Raw genomic sequence first — 17,235 nt, 5'->3', positions numbered from 1 at the left:
CAAAAGACTCGAGATTAAGATGCCGAAAATACCGGCGGAGCCGATCTTCAAACTTCAAAATTCATCCATGATCTCATGCTTAGGGCAGTTTGGACACTCATTCGATTGGCCAACATTTCTCAACTTGTGGATGGATGGGCATTGACTCACTGACAAGTCTCAAAAGGATGCCCACGGAGCTGCAAATCATTTTGGGAATTTGCCAAGCACTTGGCCACTTATCCCGGGGAGTGTCAATAACCCTTTCAGATGGGCAGGTGGATTTTTGGCAGTGGGCCTCATCATGAGAAAAACGCGCTTTGTCTTCGGTCGAAGGTGAAAGTAGGAGGATGCAAGACAAACACGGGCAATAAAGCCCCTGCAACTAATCCACTTAAAACTTGGACCACTCTTTGAGGGCCTCGCGGAAAAAGTGGCTTAGAATGGGGCGATTTCGAAAACTCTCATTGCCATCGAAATAATTCCAGTCCTGAGCCTCAGGCTTGTCATGAATTCCAGACCCTCATTTTCCATATCACCTTCATAAGAACGCTCCTACTTTTCAATCGATGCTGGAGAAAAATTACGGTTGGAACATTGGGATTAGATCAGAGTCGATAATTTGTTTGTTTACTTGGGTAGGTGGCGTCTGGTGATATTGCATGTCGTAAGGGCGATTTTCTCGCTCCAATATCAGAAACCAATTAATTCCATGTCAAAAATTGCAATTCTTCATCTTCATTTTCAGTTTGCAATAGCATAGCAAATATTTGAATGTATTACAAACCAATTAAAGAACTGAATGATTAGAACGAAAACAGTCACCCTTAATTATTGGACCAGAAAATCCCACTTTGGCTCTTATGTGGAAACAAGCAATGAAACAAGTTATTGATTGGAGACATTGGTCTCTCATCCATAATTCATATTTTATGGATATTGTTTTTGAAAATCTTAGACTCTACCACGGTAGGGTAATAAAGAAGTCATGAGTGATTGGAGAAAAACCACGCGTCTCGGTTTGGTTGCAATCATCTTCAAGATTAAGAATGACATGACCGGAGAACAAAGACTCGGATCCTCTTGAAATTAAACTACAATGCATTTGATCTTGGATGAAAGGAGGAATCTTGATTCCAAAGGAATTAACGGGAATCCCCAGCAATATCATCTCGAAAGAAACGAGTCCATTTTCTGCCGGATCATGCTGAGCGCACCATCACTCTTTCTAGGACAGGGCTATGGTCAAATGACTTCATAAGAGAGGCCCTAAGATACTGAGCATGGACATGATTCAAGGTTATGGGACGCTTTTTTGAGACGGTTTAGGGGTTTAATGATTCTCAATAGGATTTCATTTACGAAGTGTGGTTATGGAGTTTTATTTGCAGAAATATTTCTTAGTACATAGCTAGCTTGACCACTTCTCAAGTGGAGCCATTGGTTTTCAATTCAAGTAATTTCTTTACTTTTTTAAACAGCCCAGCGCCTCGCTTTAAAGATTTTGGTCAATGAACATAATCTCTCGTTTAAGTTTATGAAAGTCAAGCAAGTTAAATTTTTCAACTTTGCACATCTCTTACATTCCTAAAAAACGAAAGGTATCAAAATATTGACAAGGAAAGTTTATTCCATTTCTGAACACGAAATATTAAGCCACAAAACAGCAGGAATCATACAACTTGAAGCATTAATTGACAAAGGCGTCCTCATTCATTGACAAAGGCGTCCTGAGAACATGGCTCTTCATTTTTGTTAGTTCATATTCCTATGCAAATTTTAATGACCAACTTTCCTTTGCGGAAGTAAAGGATAAAAACTCAAGGAAGATTAACCAATGATTCTGAATTCACTTTCTTACTTCCGTGCACTAAATTAGCTAAAGTACGATTCAAGTTGGTTAGCAATCCATAAACCCTTGATCTTTCCCAAGTTCAAAGAACAATCTCATATTGTGTACAAACGCATGGGTGTGTCAGTCAGAGATTGCAAAAAAGGAATCATAAGATCTTCGATGTCCTCGTCATCACGATCATTATTATCATCCCCCCCTCTACCACTGCCACTTTTGGAGGATATCTCCGAACGACGAATATAGAGTAGCACTACTACTCTACTACTCCTGGTGATTTCTGCCCTCTCTTATTCGGGAATGAAGTGCTCGCTCCGACTGAAAGTTCACTCCTCTTTCCACTTGGCGAAGGGATTTGACGAGAAGCTCTCAGTCAAGTTCAGACGCTCAGGGTGAGAACATTCCCGAGTTAAGACACCTTTTCTTAAGATGAACGGCATCCCACTCAAGTGACAAGTTGATTGGAGAAGTAGTGTTTTGAGGTAAAGGTTCCAACTTTCTATTGACGGAACGCATATTCGGTGAGGTGGGCGAAACTGATTGACTTTCATTTGTAGTTATTCATGCAAAGACTTTGGCAAGGGAGAAGAAAATTAGGATATCCACGTATCCGGAACGAGGTGTGTGGCATTGCTGCCTTAAATTTGGTTGTGTTAGGGAAAACAAATCCCGAAGTCAATTGCATTCGTAGAATTGTAGAATTGCGTACTTGAAGTTGTCACAATTAGGCTTAAAAGTGCAAGTCATCAAGGGTCATTTATCTTTCTCGAGTTCAACTCCTGTTGCAGAATGGCACCTTCTTTGGGAACGTGATTCGCTGAACTTTAGCTTTGTTTCAAGTTTCCTTGGATTTATCCGTGATGTGCGTGCGTATTTGTTTGGTTGGTTCGATGGGATCTAATTTCCAAGATTGGTGGGAAAATAAATCTTGAGACAAGGTTTCTTGAAGAGAAAAAATGTCCCAGACTCCGATGATGGAGATCAAGAGATAATTGAAATTCGTACCACGATTCCTCATTTATTCTAGACGCCTTTGTTTCAGATCGCCATTCGTCATGTTCAGCCACTCATCCATTGTGATCTTTGGTGTTTTGAGTGTGATTCAATTCAGTGCCACAATCTTGATTGATCCCTATTTAAATGACATTGCTCAGGCTATAAATTTTGAGTTTCGACGTGATTCGTATCAAAGATCTTTGGCATCTGAGCCTGCAGTAAACCCTATCACTAACCCAACTGAGGTCCGTCAAGATAGTTATGGACCCATACTTCCCGTTCAAGATCAGATACTCGGCGATGGTTCCAATATCGTCGAGACTATAGTCCTTCCACCTGCGAATTTGGAATTGGAAAAGCTTAATGAGGTGGAAACTCAGACTGGTGCGCCCATGGCGAAGATCAAAGATATGTTTCTTGCCAAGAGCTTAAATGCATCTGGGGATCTTGACCGCTTAAAATTGGTTAAGCGGGTTTTGGAGCAAAAACCCGTGATGAAGGAGGGGGATGGAATTGTCATCGTAACACCAACTCCTCAATTGGAATCCAATCCAAAAGTGACTCACTCAGTTTCGAAATCAGTTAAGATTGTGATTGGTGTTCCAAGCGTGTCCGAAAGTGGGAACATGGTAGGAAGTAGCTCCAAAATGAGGTCTTCGCCTCCCACGAAAGTTCCAACTATTTTGCCAAAAACCACTTCAAAGTCCACAACCAAGGCCCCTAAACCACCAACTGACCCAACCAAGGTCTCGGAATTACCCGTTCAAACCACTCTATCGGCAAAGAGAAGGACATCCATCAAAACCACAACCTCGAGTAAAAAATCTGGCCATCATAAATTGAAGCGAAAGAAACTCCTGAAAAAAACAATCCGGAGGAAAGATGGGCCCACAGAGAGTTCAAAGTTCACCTATTTTCCGGCCAGGCCCACTCGTTCCCAGGCCCGTTCAAGACAAAATGGCCACACTAGTGCGAATCGTTTTGGAGACAGGCCAACCAAATCTTTCTCACCTTCACCAACCATTCCCCCAAGATACCATGAGACCACATTGCCAACCGCGCCCAAGAGATTAGCGGATCCAACCACGGCTCAAAAAGTGAGCGAGCTTTTGGTGGCCGACCCGTATGATAGCTACGAATTCACGTCTGAGGATGAGAGAATTCAAGTGGCTAAAGATTATGAACCCCTCATTGTTCCTGATCCACTCCCGGCTCCACCACCCCCAAGTCCAATACCTCCTGTACCAACAAACGCATATTCTTCCACTCGATTTGAAAAGCACGATTTCCCAACCTCTACCATTTTCTCGACCCTCCCTTCAACCAAGTTTCAACCGTCCGTGAGACCTGAACCGACCCCGGTGGAATATCTTCAAGAACAGACTCTTGCCAATATTTTGGGAATAAGTCAAGCCTTCGCTCCCTTGAAGCCAACAACGAAAGAGGATTATCCTCAGGAGCTACAAATGTCGCAATTTAATCGCCACGACTTGTCAAGTCATGCCCACTTCTATGGTGATGTCATAGAACAATATGACGATTATCATGGCAATGAAGAGCTCCAAAATCATCCCAAGCCTCTTGACAGTAATCGCGTGGTAAAGAGCATTAAAGTGGTTAGCCCTTTTCGATTGGTCGATGATTTGGATACAGTAATAGCCCCTGAGAAGGACTTCCACTTTGAACCAACGCTCAGGCCCCCACTAAGGCCTCTCCCCAAGAATCCAAATAAGGAGAAAATGGACTCGGCAAAGCCGAAGGAAGAAAGACAAACAATAGATGATCAACGAGAGGAGACCGTAAATGGGCCGGATTTAAGAAACTTTCCCCGATTTCCATACAACGAACTCCAAGAATTGGATGCCAAAGCCTTCTCACATCTGGCTGACCAGGTTCAACAAGTTCACAAAGAATCCTCAGGGCCAGAGTTCGACTTTGACCCTTCCAATTATGAACTGACCTTCGGCTCATTTGATGCATATAAAACTAAAGACCGTTTTCCCGAACTAGATGAAGGCATTTCCAAATTTGGCGATGTCATGGGATTTCCAGAAAACAACGAAGAAGATAATATTTCCGCTCCACCACCTCCTATGCCTTCAATGAGGTCAATTCCCATTTTCCAGGACGAGAATCTAGGGCCCAAAGACGAGAGGTCTGGCAACTTTGCTTATAACTTCAACGATTATTCAGATGAACCATTTGTCCCAGACTATGGGGACAGACTGGACTCTCTAGACATTTACAATCCTAGAGAGTTCGTTCAAACCCAATCTTTTTTCCCACAAGAGAGTGGGATCCAGGTACCCGATATCAAAAGCCACAACTTTCCAGGAATAGTGCGACATGTATCCACCTACAGTAGAAGTATTCCATTTCCAAGTACTCATCCAGATGTGGAACATGTGGTTGACTTTGGAGCTGCTAGTGGAGAGAATGGAGCCTTTGGGTGGTACTCAGATAGTCCTGTTGGTAGACGGAAATAGAATTGTCATCTGGCATATCCGTGTCATTTAAGGTCGTGTGTCGACTTGTGCAAACGTAAAACAGTATTACAACCATTTGAAAACCATAAAAACCCGTTCTGACCCATAAAACATACATGTTAGGTATTTAAAAAAGGCAATAAGAAATTGAAATATATTTGAAAAAACTTAACACTCCACGCCGAACTTGTCGAAATTTCGCACAATAACACCCACTTGAATGTGGACTTTTCCCATGGCGATCGTGGTCAACCGGTGTCGATCTGAACTGGAAACCATTAGTTCAGGGTTCCTCAATTGATGAGATCCTCCGAGGTAATGTTGGACTATGGTATCCCTGAAGCTCCCGGCAGGTCTCCAAGTCATAATATCTAGGTTGTGGTGTCCCGGAGAGGTTGGAACGTGACAAAATCCATATCCAGCCAGGCTGTTCCGACCTAGACTGTCTTGATGGAACACCTGGACCAATATTTTAGGCCACCCTTGAAGTCCCCGAGTGGCATAATGGGCGTCCACTGGATGAGACCAATACGAAGTCTCCCCTATGTTGGGAGTGTCAACTTGAGTCTGACCCTCTTTGGCACCTTGTAACAATTTCCATGCTCCTCCAGTCTGAATGTTCCACTTGCAGAAGAGGCCTTGTTTTGGAAATCCACTGGCCCCAATGATCTGACCAATTAAATGTACTTCCGCCATTTCTCCACGGCGTAGGTTAAAATGGATTCACAATTACATAGTTTTGGACTTGGCACCATTCAATTTTTTCGGACAAATATTCGAGTAGGCAGGTATTCAGAAAGCTATTGAAAATTGAGAGGTTTGCAATTTTTACAGTATACCTTGCGCGTATTAAATTGCAAGATCATGCTAAGACTAGCTAAAACATTCTTACAAAGCGCTAAGATGTTATAAAATTGCTTGGAAAAGGTTGGCGAGACAATTCATCATCATATTGATGCAGGCTCAAAAGCTTACGCTATGTTGTAATATTGAAACTTACAACTTGATCGAGATAATCTTAGTAAAACAAGGCAACTCTCTATTAGCAACAACGCAGACTCATTTGGCGCAAGAGTAGTATTGTGGGATTTATTGCTCTCTAGTGCCTTCGGTTCGCTTCATGATTCGCGGCTATCCCATGTATCTTTGACCTTGAGCGACGGAAACTCCTCAAGCTACTTTCAGACCGAGAGTGTACGGGGAAGGCAGTTAGAGTAAGTGCTTGATGTAAGCTGTGGCTTGTCTAGATTCGCGCCATATCAACAAAACATCATAGAATGTTCATCACTAGATGTCCACTTCGGTAGATAACTGGCACCCTGTCTTAAAATACTCATCCTACAACAGCCAAGCTGACTCATACAAGACATTAATCTCTAACAAACGTTCAGATAATTTTCGTAACCAACGACTTAATGCAATAGTAGATCGAAAAATAACCCGCCTTTGATTGCTAGATGGAGCTAGTCCGGCAGGATATAAAGATAGAGTAAGAGCCAACCTGATTCCATAAGACAGCGTGAGGGGACTGTAGATCTGGAGAAGTAAAGAACCACAAAGAACATCCGCGAGCCAGTTTGCTTCCGTGGCAGAAACGAGTTTAGAGTCGGGTCAGTCCAGTACAATCGCCCAGCCGGTTCGGATCACGCTGAATAGTCTGTGTGGAACAGCGGAAAAGAGCATTTTGCGGGCTTGTACGCAGGCCCACGAGGTTCCAGCGAGAGCAGCTTTTGCCCACCGAGCAGTCTTGAACATCTGCTGGAAGCCATTTTGTACACATCCCTCGCAGGAATTCTCAAAACAAACTTATTGGCCCAAGAGAAAGGCAGAAATCTGCCCAGTTTAAGAAGCCAGGGAGTGAACAAGTTGTCCACATCAAAGATAAGATAGCAGGTTACTGTTTTCATAGGGACTTGGTTGCCCTTTGAAGGCGGGATTGGGGTGAATTCGTGGGATCACTGTCTTGACCCTCCACAAGGGACTTTGAGTTTACTGTCTCCATACTGCTGAAAAGTGATTAGTGAAGCCCAGTGAATTTTGATTGATTGTATCCCCGCGGCATGGCTAAAGGTGAGAAAATGGTTTCTAGGCTGGAACAGTTTAGCTCGAAATGGAACAAAGCCTTTGTTTTGAAGGGAAATTCCGAGGTCTTTTTGTCAGACTTGTTTTTGTTGGATTTTGGCATGATGCAATCGCCTCGCCCTGCCTAAGCAGCCCGAGCAGTTAGCCCCGAACTCTCGAGAATGATAATAAAAAATGTGCCTGTGAAGAGGAAGCGCGTGCTTAGGGAGTCTTAAGACTTGTGGAGAAGAGCTAATTATCAGTTGTTTAATACGAATTCCACGAACAATTGTCGGCAAGTGGCCTGAATCATTATTTCCGATGAGGGCACAGTTTGTTACCCTAAACATTTTAAAAACCGCTTGAAGCATTGAAAACAGATTGATAAACAAATTCTTGGTTCGATTCTCATTATCTTCGTCGGAAGGCTCAATTTTGTGCCCAACTAGAACAGGTCTTTGTCACCTTTTTAAGTAATAACACAATATGTGACACGGCACACTTGAACGTGCTTAAATTGATAGAGGCTATTTTCGATAGCAACAAATGGAAACATGACTGAGACCTCAACTTCAGCAAATATTAGCGACCCTACATCTACATCCGTTAGGCTGAAGTGAGAAAAATGCATTTGAATCATAGTTTCTTCAGGCAAAAGCAACGGAAATATCAATCAAGATGGAAATATGCAAACTGATCACCTCTGAGCCATAAAAGTGCTCTTTCGTGGTATTTTTTTTTTCGTTTTGAGTTTTGAAATTTTAGTGCTCACTCGTTGAGAAAGCTCTCACATTGGCAAAGAGGACACGCTTCAGTTCCATTCATTCGGAGCAACGCATCATTAAATGAGAAGGTGAAAACAAGAAAAGCTTGCGTAAGCCTCGGCCAAGCTGGACTTTATTAAAGCCTCGATAATTCAAAGTTAGTATGACATGAAATGTAAAGAGATGTCAGGGCTAAGTTATTGAAGTATGAGGCCTTGAACACTGGTTAAAATGAAGATTTTAATAAAGTCGCTGTGATCAAGTGGGAAAGAAAGAAAAAAAGAAATATTTTGCTTTGTTTCTCCACTTTCTTTTGGGCGTTTAATGTCTGTGCATGTAAAGATAATTTTTCATTTGCAAATTCAAGACGAAAACTAATTCACTAGTCACTGCAAACCAGAAGTTGTACATAATAAAGATTAATTTCATACAGTATACTCTCGGCCTTTTTAAAACAAAACTTCATTATGCACATTTGTTGTCACCAAGCATTACCATTTTAATGATTCAAATATATTTTCTTTGACGACCGAAATACTTGGAAACATACTAGTAATAAAACATGCGCGCACATCTCTGGATCGGATTAACCCGACGGGTTACCAAATCCTCCTGCGATCAGTTAAAAATTGAAGAAAAGGTCTTTTAAAACGACTGAAATGCGTAATGCTCTTTCAAGAGCTAAATATGGATGTTAATTGATGCAAATTTGCATATGGAGAGTTCTGAAATTCAGCCTAAGATCTGATAATCCGTTTAGAATTTGGTTATCCCGCAAATTTAAGACCATCATGTAAAGTATTGCAAATCTTGGCCCTTAAAACTTGTGTTCGAAGAGAATCATCTCAATCCGCAAATGTTACGTGAAAGTATTGAATTGCGATGATTTCATCAAAGGTGATATCATCAGTGAGCTTTCATTTATATTGTAGCTTGTTAAAACCAGATAGGTCAGCTCATAGGGGAGCAGCAATTTTCAAGCATATTTCTAGCCCTCTATTCAGCCAAGTTTATTGAAGTGGAGTAGTCTTCAGTAATATAGTACATTTTTCTGGTGTCGAAAACATCTGATAAGGTCAGCTATGTCATCTCTTGAGAAATGTGAAAGCAATCTGCAACTAGAGTGATTAGAAATAAATGACATGGCCATGACTTTTATCAGGAATGCATGATTTACCTCAATTTACGAAAATATTACCTCTGGTCCAAGATGCATATTCTAAACATAAAACGAACTCCACGAGACATACTTCGTAGAACTGATTGACAATTTACCTCTCTCATTTATGTAATTAGGAATAGCAAAGACTTATTTTATGTAACCAATCAAAAAGTTACAGATGTGGGAAAATATCAATGAGATCAGGAATATTATTTTACCAATTTCTTCTCTCCATATTTTTCATCACATTTGTGCATCCTTATTATAACAATGATTGTTTTCAATTCCTTGTTGTTCTTTTGATTTATAGCAAAGTGGAGAGAATTGACATTTTGAAATATCTGGAACATAAGTTGGATAAAAAGCAACTCAAGAGGAATGTTGTTGCCCTTAAAATTGAGGAAGAAATGTCGATTTTGTTGTCGATTCGGTTGGTTAGCGCACGATTCCCTCTTACCTTTGTCTATCTGTATATTAGTAATGATGCCCAACTCTTGTCTCATCGCTAGTTTTCAAATTGTTTCTATGTTGATCGTTTTCCTTCTCACAAGCTTCTCTTTGCTTCCCCAGAATCCCATTTTTTATACAGTTTCAGAGATGCTTCTTTCATCAGGACAGGCATTTTTACTGCACGTACGAAAATTGATTTTGAATATCGGCGTACAAACAAATCTCCCAGCCAAGTTTTCAAGTTACAATCTCGTGACTAGGTCTGCAGGACGTGTTCAAGTATGTTGGAGGACGTCGACCGAGTTTTCTAAAGGCAAGCTAGCTCACTTTGATTGACTTGCTCTGAAGTAATCAATATCGTTGGCTGGATACATGCAACAGTTGTATTAAGGGACTAACGAGTCCTACTTTAGATGTCAATTTCCTTATATCTGTTCTGGTCTTATCAAAAAGATTAGGTGCAATGTTATCTGAGTAGTACTTCGGTTACACATGCTCTAAAGTAGAGTTGTTAGCTCACTCACATCACATGAGTGACACAATGTGACCCACGAGCCTCTGCTCACGTGCACTAAATACACTGCTAATTTATGTTTGATTCAAATGCTGAATACAAAGTAAACCTGATTTGTAAAGTTTCTCTAATATTGTATTTTGAGAAGATGAATGCTTGATTTGGCCAAAACAACTACGCTACATTGCATGGCACGCTCAAAGTTCTACCCTTATCTACGCAAACACGGATCATCACATCCCAAGTACATACAGTGTGTGTAGGTACTTAAACAAGTACTAGGGAAGCTCTTAGTTAGCATGTCGCCATTGCTTCAACTAGGCGAGAAACCCTTCATCCAACATACACTTTGCCGTATTGAGATTCATACTTTAAGCGGTAGGAAAAGTATTGAAGTATGTTGGCAAATCCGCTTTCTTTTCCTTGTCGTCTCTTATCCTGGCAAAGAAAGAGGAGTTCGTAAGTGCAGTTGCAACACAAATGGCAAATTCCCCAGTTGCTCCCAATTCACCAACGCGCCATCCAAAGTAATGCGTACAAGTTTGCCCATTGAATAACTCTCAAATTCTCTATGAGAAAGGCTCCTTTGAGATAATACAGGAGAGTAAAAAACTGGTTTCCAAACAGCCACGAAGTCATCTGAGTAATGATACGAACGATTCAATTATTGCTCATCGTGGGCCAAGCCTCCACAGATGTGGCCAAAACTTAGATGACCGCTCGCTGACATATTTGAGTTTGAGCCAAGTTCAACGTCGAAGCCCACACACATCAAATCAGTTTGCTCCAGAACATACACTTGTTGAACAAGTCTCATGGTTCCGAAACAAAACATTTCCCCATTATGTCTAGTACTGACATACACCTTGAATCATTCAGCTCCAAAATTGCGCAATTATTTGCCAAAGACTCTCTCGCTTTCCATTTAGCCCTGGAAGTGCCCTCCAGTGTAGTAGATATGTTTTCGAAGGAATTGCCTATTTCTTTCGTCGTCACGGACGGACAGCGATCTATCCGCCTCATGATGAGTACAAGTCGTAGGCCTGTGTTGACGTTGGTGACGCCTTTCGTGCGCTTGGGGAAGCTTCCATACTCCCAATTCTTGGAAACCAAGAATGTCCGCAACGTTTCGCCGTACTTCCAAGTTTGTCGAAACGTACTCACTCACATTGGATTTTTAAACAAGTGGTAGACTAGAAACCTGTACAGTAGTACAGCAGAATATCATATATAGCTTGTGTGAGCACTGTTTTAAGTGCCTTCCCCAGGAGTGAATACTTGTTCATTGATATTGTATGTCTTGCCGTCGTTGATATATTCAGAAGAGACCTTTGCAAGAAAAATACATATAACCCGACAGAGAGAGCTCGATGGTTTGAGTAATGAGGCTGGCATCAATCGCCTCTAACCAATGACAAACACATTTGAAAATTAATATAAACCCGGGACGATTTCGAAAACAGGATCCAATGTTCGGATCAACGACAATTTCAATGGTGAGTGTGCTAACTCAAAAAATAAATCGAGGTTACGAAAGGCCCTTTTGACGTCTATCTCCTAATCTATTTGGGCTAATAACGTCATGGCAACCATCTGGTTTCCTTCAAACTTTGGGGCTCGATACGTCAGAGACTTTAGCTCCTCGCGGCAGCTTTTGCAGCTTTCTCTCCTTCGCTGTTGTCTCTCAAGGGCGGGTTGAAGGCCGTCGGCGTCAATCGTGTATTGTATTTACCTCTTTGAATTCGGGCAGCTCGTGTAGACTTGGATGTTCACGTCAGAACTCTGAACGCGGAGCGCTCGCCTGGGTTGCTTATAAAAGAGATGCAACAGCTCCTCGCGAACACGCCTCACTCATTTTGAAGTATAGTTGGATGTTGGAGGAGGAGGAGACTCGCTTGCTGAGTCGCTGAAGCGCCTCATTGGAAATAGAGAACTCCGATGATCTAACCCGCTTAGCCTTCATACACTACTTCAATGGCAGCTCAAAGTCTTCTCGTTTTCTCGCTCAGTAAGGTGTTAAGCGTATTACGCATAACACAAGTGTGCGTGTTGTTGAAGTGCAGGATCTAAAAAACAGTCCATAAGTTCTTCTGACCAAGTAGGAGCGTTGTCCCTACAATGGTTAAGTTATGACCCAGAACCCTCAGTGAGAAATTTAAATCTTGAAGCATCGTTGTTGTTCCAAGGCCAATCTCTGAAAAGATTCAAACTTCAACCATGGTGAGAAACTGCACGATTGTGTGATTAAATAAACACCTTCATTAGCACAAAAATGAGGCTTTATCAGGAAGAATATGTTTGTCACATGAAACGATATCCTGTGGTAATGAGGTCAACAAAGTTGATGTTTTTTGTGTAGCTCGTCCCAAGAGGACAGAATCCGCTACAAATGGCTATTTTTCTTGTGTACAGGGCAAAGTGAACAAGATATGAATGTGTTGCTCAGTCCGTGCATCTAAAAGATTCTCGACAACGTGTGGAAGACACAAATCGAAAACGGTTTTTTTCCATTCAAAAACCTGATATGGGCCTGGAACTAACTGGAATTGTGTCAAATGAAAGAAACGAGATCTAAATGTCGGGCTTGCATATGACAAACATAGACGTGGACTCTACAATTATGAAGTGCAAAATGTCTACTTAACAATGCAATCCGAAGCAATCCGGGTTTAGTCGTTTCAGTCCAGTGAACGGCTCAAAAGTAGAAAAAGCACAACGATTCAAACCCAAATTTCCCATAAAAACAGGGTGAACGAACGGTGAAACTGGAAGCTCTAGCTCTTTTATGAGAGCGGCGCCAGAAAGCGGCTTTCTAAATCGTGCATTTATTACATGACCCTGTCTGAGAGCAATGTCTTCTGAACGAATCAGACGGCGGGGCATTCGGGTCCCCAAACCTGACGAGACAGTTCAATCTTTGAAATTTTACCTTAAACAACCGTATGTCGAACACGAGTCCGAACATCAAGTTCAATGGTGTCTTGGCAAGCGACCACTTCTGCCAATTGCTCAAACTAACTTGCGGTTGATAGAACGCTCAATGCTTGAATAATTCCTACGGCCCAAGTGTATCCACCGTGAAGACAAATTGGCTAATCATTTTCGCTTTGATTTTCAGCAGCCTAACGATGGTTCGAGGCACTTTCACGCCTGCCAACGCCAAACCAATCCACAATTGTACAACTACATCCAGTATCACAATCAGCAACAGCTTCAGAGACAACAGCAGTTGCAATACCAACAACTCCAATATCAGCAGTACCTGCGGCTTCAGGAGCAGAGAGCGGATTTCCATCGGAACTGTCCTTCCTCCGCTCCAGGAAGTGGTAGTTTGTCAGTGCCGCATCGACGACCTTTCCGTAACCAAGCCATGAGCTCACAAGGAATCAAAATAGAGAATGAAAATTCTCTTGACTTTGATACCAACTCTCTCATGTTCGATTTGAACGAATTGCTGAAACGCGACCCTGATCTTACCTCGCTTCAGCCCGTTAAAGAGGAATCCAATTACTTCAACTCTTCAGCTTTGCCCATCCCTCCCAAGAGAAGCCCCCTACATAATCCAATGTTGGAACAGGGCCTTTTTAGTGAGCTGGACGATGTTCTCGCCACGTCAGTTAGCTCCCCAACTAGTGTTAATGCCTTTGGATCCTCGGTGGGATCCAGTGCCAGCCCAGCTTTGACCTCCACCTCACCCTCTTTATATGCTCCGACGTCGACTCCCACTTTTGGGTTTTCAGGGCCTGTGCCAAACGTGACCATTCCAAGGAACTCCTCATTGGTGAAAATGGAGTGCGATTTCGACCAAAGCGATGATCAGTCGCAACCCACATTAACCATGCTTAATAGCGCCGAGATGAGCGAAAATAGCTTGCTCAAGCTTGAACTGAACGACCTTGATGTGGACTTCAACCAGTACTTCATCAACGATTCCTCTCGGGATGTGTCCTTTGGTGCTCCACCTTACACAAGTACGAGTCAGAGTAAGAACATTTTGCGACCATCTACGAGCACCACGAGGGAGGGAGGAGGCAAGCCCATCTCATCAAGTATTGGAGTAGCTTCTTCACAAACACCGTCTTCCCAAGGCTCGAATTTCATTCAAGGCAATGATGATCAATTTCCGTTTGCAACCTCATCCTACAGCAGTCAATCTGGTGGGACCACTTTTGGATCCAAAGACCTTTTGTCCTCATCCGTGCCCGCCAACATATTCCAGAACAGCCCTCTAAGTGATATCCTCAGTGACTTCACCAGCACGTGTGGGACAAATACCTCTCAAGCTACGTCCTCCTCGACAAGAGTGAGTCCATCCGTAAGTCCCCATCTCCCGAGCCATTCTCCATCCCATGCCGGACCCGAACGAACACATCATTCTCAGCTACACAAACTCTTGCTTCGGCGAGAACATCCAGTTGGCTCACGACCCTCACCCGTGCGCTCACCGGAGAGCCGACAACAGAAAGCCACCTTGGAACGAATCCGTACTAATCTCTCGGCTTCCAACCCTCTCCTCACTCAGCAACTCTCCAAGTCCGCACCAAACCAGCAATCATTCCTCGAGAAGGTCATGTGGGCACGTCGAGAGCCTCGCCAACACATCAGCTCGGTCTGCTCCGTGGGCAATGAATCTTCCATCGCTGACGAGGTTAGTGAAGTGCTCAGTGGGATCAGCCCCAGCGACTTGCCTGATATTGAGAGCGACGACGAGGAATCCCAAATGGATGAAAATCAGGAGGGTGACACCTCTGACGAGGAGGACAGTGATGACGAAGACGGCGGACAAGGGTCGAGCGCCGGAAGCAAGAAGAAAGAACGGCACTTCTGGCAGTACAATGTTCAGGCCAAGGGTCCCAAAGGACAGAAAATCGTGGTCGAAACAAAAATCGAAGATCCCCACCATCTGAATGAAATCGTGGATCCCGTGTTTAGTGGGAATGTGCAAATGCAAGGAATCAAACACAGGTAACTTACTTACCTTGAATTTCACTTAACGGCCAAATTGAAATCGTCGGCCGGATTGAAATTTTGAAATCGTTGGAGAAATTGAAGCGGGCTTGGCGTCACGAGTCAACTGATTTGAGCATTTGGCGGGAAATTTGCAATTGAAATTGAAAGGACAGACATCCCATTATTTGATTGACTCTAGCAAATTATTTCAATTTGAAGTAAATCATGATGTATCCTTTCAGTGGTAAGGCCAGACGTGGCGACGGTAACGACCTGACGGCCAACCCAAAGAAATTGGCTGCTATTGGTAGAGAATTGGACCAGTTGAGCAGAGTGATCAATGATCTGACACCTCCAAGTGAGATGCCATTCAATACCAGATGCAAGAGCCGAAAAGAGAAGAACAAAATGGCCTCGAGAGCTTGCCGCCTGAAGAAGAAGGCCCAACACGAGGCCAACAAACTGAAGTGTTATGGCCTCGAGGAAGAGCATCGTAAGTATTGTTTGGTTCGGTTGAGTGAGTGCCTTTGAGATCAATGAAACTCTAACCTTATTTTCCAAACTCTGTTAGATGACCTGTCCGTTATGATAACGAGAGCCCGAGAAATCCTGAGACTGAAGGTTGATGGCACCAACTCAAACAACCTTCAAGCCGACCTGACGAACGAAATGGATGCACTGATCAAGAAATCAGCCAGTAAGTACATGGATGTCTCATGTTACCCAAAAGCTCATTCTGAACGAAGTCGTGACGCTCGATTAGAGCATAATTGGTGGGTAAAAAAAAGATGGGTGGGGAGCCTGTTCCAGACAGTGCGTAGGCTTATTAGACTTGAATGTGTTGATTTCACAACGATGTGAACTGACCCGTGAATGATTTTTTTGACTTTCCACTTTTCCAGAGAATCGGGTCGCTGGCCACACTACGGAATATGTGAACCGAAAGATTGAGCCGTACATGAAGGACTCGTGATCGACGGGATGATGTTTGAACTTGAATGTGGCGTCATGCCATTCCTGCTGATGTGTATCGACCAGGCTGTGAATGATTTCGTCCTTGTTATCATCCCTATTTTTCAATGTTCAGTTACTTTGTTCACGACGTACCCTTTTTCTCGCCCTTATTTTACATTCTCCATAGCATAGCCCGTATATTCACGCCCTCTTTTGCAGCATCATTAGTGGTCAAATGTGACAGTGTTTCTGTAACAGCCAATGTGCGTGTGAGTCGAATCTAATGAATATGAACGAAAATTGACCCAGAGCTCAAAAAATTCCGACCCATCTTCGCATATGCCTGTAGTTTATTTCATCCGCCTCCTCATTGCTAAGCTACCTACCAACCTTCATTATGAACTACCCTAACATGACCGGCCCATATCTCTCACCCAATTCCTGTTCTGTCGTCCCTTCCTAAGCGTACAAAACATGCAATGTTTAGTGTCCTTTATAATTACTTCAACATACCTCTTTCTTCTCCTCCACCACTCCACCTTGACCATGATGTTTTAGACAGGTTCACTATTTCACTGTTGTACGGTAATAGTTAGCTTCGACGAATACAATCTGATTGACTGAACCGATTGAGCACCCGCTTCTTGAATGAGGATGCATATTTTCATGTGATGACCAGTTAACGAGAACATTTGTGATTAATGGCAAGACTTTGAGTTTACCCAATCAACTACTATCCACGCGTTTGTGTGAACTTGGTAAAATAAAATATATACAGAAGCAGATCGTAATAGGGAATCTAATTCTCCTTATCTCAAAGTTTGAGATTGTTTCGATCTCAGACACACTGAATTCGAAACTCAACATCAACATTTTTTTTCAGACACTAGGGATTTGCTGGTCGATTACCAGAAAGATAGTCTTCATGTCGTCGACATTAACAAGCTGCAGCTACGTGCATAGGTAGTCAAAAGCCATTAAAAATCAGAGATCCTTAGCTCATCCTTATCAACAAAGGTGTAGGGAAATTCGACAAAACTCGAATATGTTTGTTCCACATCCGTGTT

The 17,235-nt window shown here is 42.7% G+C and overlaps 3 protein-coding genes across 9 annotated transcripts; 2 read left to right on the top strand and 1 right to left on the bottom strand.

Moving 5' to 3' along the window:
- Window positions 1–2,219: 2,219 nt before the first annotated feature.
- Window positions 2,220–5,447, top strand: LOC131880348 (uncharacterized). Of its 2 annotated transcripts, none has more exons than XM_059226959.1 (2): window positions 2,220–2,313; window positions 2,874–5,447. In XM_059226959.1, exon 2 carries the CDS (start codon window positions 2,887–2,889, stop codon window positions 5,311–5,313), a length of 2,427 nt encoding a protein of 808 aa, XP_059082942.1. In that variant the 5' UTR covers window positions 2,220–2,313; window positions 2,874–2,886; the 3' UTR covers window positions 5,314–5,447. The 2 variants fall into 2 exon arrangements, with proteins under 2 accessions (XP_059082942.1, XP_059082941.1); XM_059226958.1 differs by having other exon boundaries at window positions 2,265–2,357.
- On the bottom strand, window positions 5,438–6,600 carry LOC131880349 (B9 domain-containing protein 2-like). Its single transcript, XM_059226960.1, has one exon. The coding sequence runs from the start codon at window positions 6,007–6,009 to the stop codon at window positions 5,482–5,484; it is 528 nt and encodes a 175-aa protein (XP_059082943.1). The 5' UTR covers window positions 6,010–6,600; the 3' UTR covers window positions 5,438–5,481.
- A 280-nt stretch (window positions 6,601–6,880) lies between these two features.
- Window positions 6,881–16,793, top strand: LOC131880347 (protein CREBRF homolog). Of its 6 annotated transcripts, none has more exons than XM_059226957.1 (5): window positions 6,881–7,383; window positions 13,386–15,229; window positions 15,457–15,707; window positions 15,786–15,911; window positions 16,117–16,793. In XM_059226957.1, the coding sequence occupies exons 2-5, from the start codon at window positions 13,635–13,637 to the stop codon at window positions 16,185–16,187; spliced, it is 2,043 nt and encodes a 680-aa protein (XP_059082940.1). In that variant the 5' UTR covers window positions 6,881–7,383; window positions 13,386–13,634; the 3' UTR covers window positions 16,188–16,793. The 6 variants fall into 6 exon arrangements, with proteins under 6 accessions (XP_059082940.1, XP_059082939.1, XP_059082936.1 ...); XM_059226956.1 differs by having other exon boundaries at window positions 13,383–15,229; XM_059226953.1 differs by lacking the exon at window positions 6,881–7,383 and adding an exon at window positions 11,719–11,760.
- Window positions 16,794–17,235: the final 442 nt, after the last annotated feature.

Source organism: Tigriopus californicus, chromosome 5 (assembly GCF_007210705.1).
Source record: "Tigriopus californicus strain San Diego chromosome 5, Tcal_SD_v2.1, whole genome shotgun sequence".
NCBI lineage: Eukaryota > Metazoa > Arthropoda > Copepoda > Harpacticoida > Harpacticidae > Tigriopus > Tigriopus californicus.
This window is presented reverse-complemented; position numbering and strand designations above follow the sequence as displayed.

Bases quoted from the DNA above. Each gene is read 5' to 3' on its own strand.
- LOC131880348 (XM_059226959.1), top strand. From the start codon at position 2,887: ATGTTCAGCCACTCATCCATTGTGATCTTTGGTGTTTTGAGTGTGATT.
- LOC131880349 (XM_059226960.1), bottom strand. From the start codon at position 6,009: ATGGCGGAAGTACATTTAATTGGTCAGATCATTGGGGCCAGTGGATTT.
- LOC131880347 (XM_059226951.1), top strand. From the start codon at position 11,734: ATGTTCGGATCAACGACAATTTCAATG. The intron at 15,230-15,456 runs GTAACTTACTTA...GTATCCTTTCAG, and splicing joins ATGCAAGGAATCAAACACAG to TGGTAAGGCCAGACGTGGCG. The intron at 15,708-15,785 runs GTAAGTATTGTT...AAACTCTGTTAG, and splicing joins TGGCCTCGAGGAAGAGCATC to ATGACCTGTCCGTTATGATA.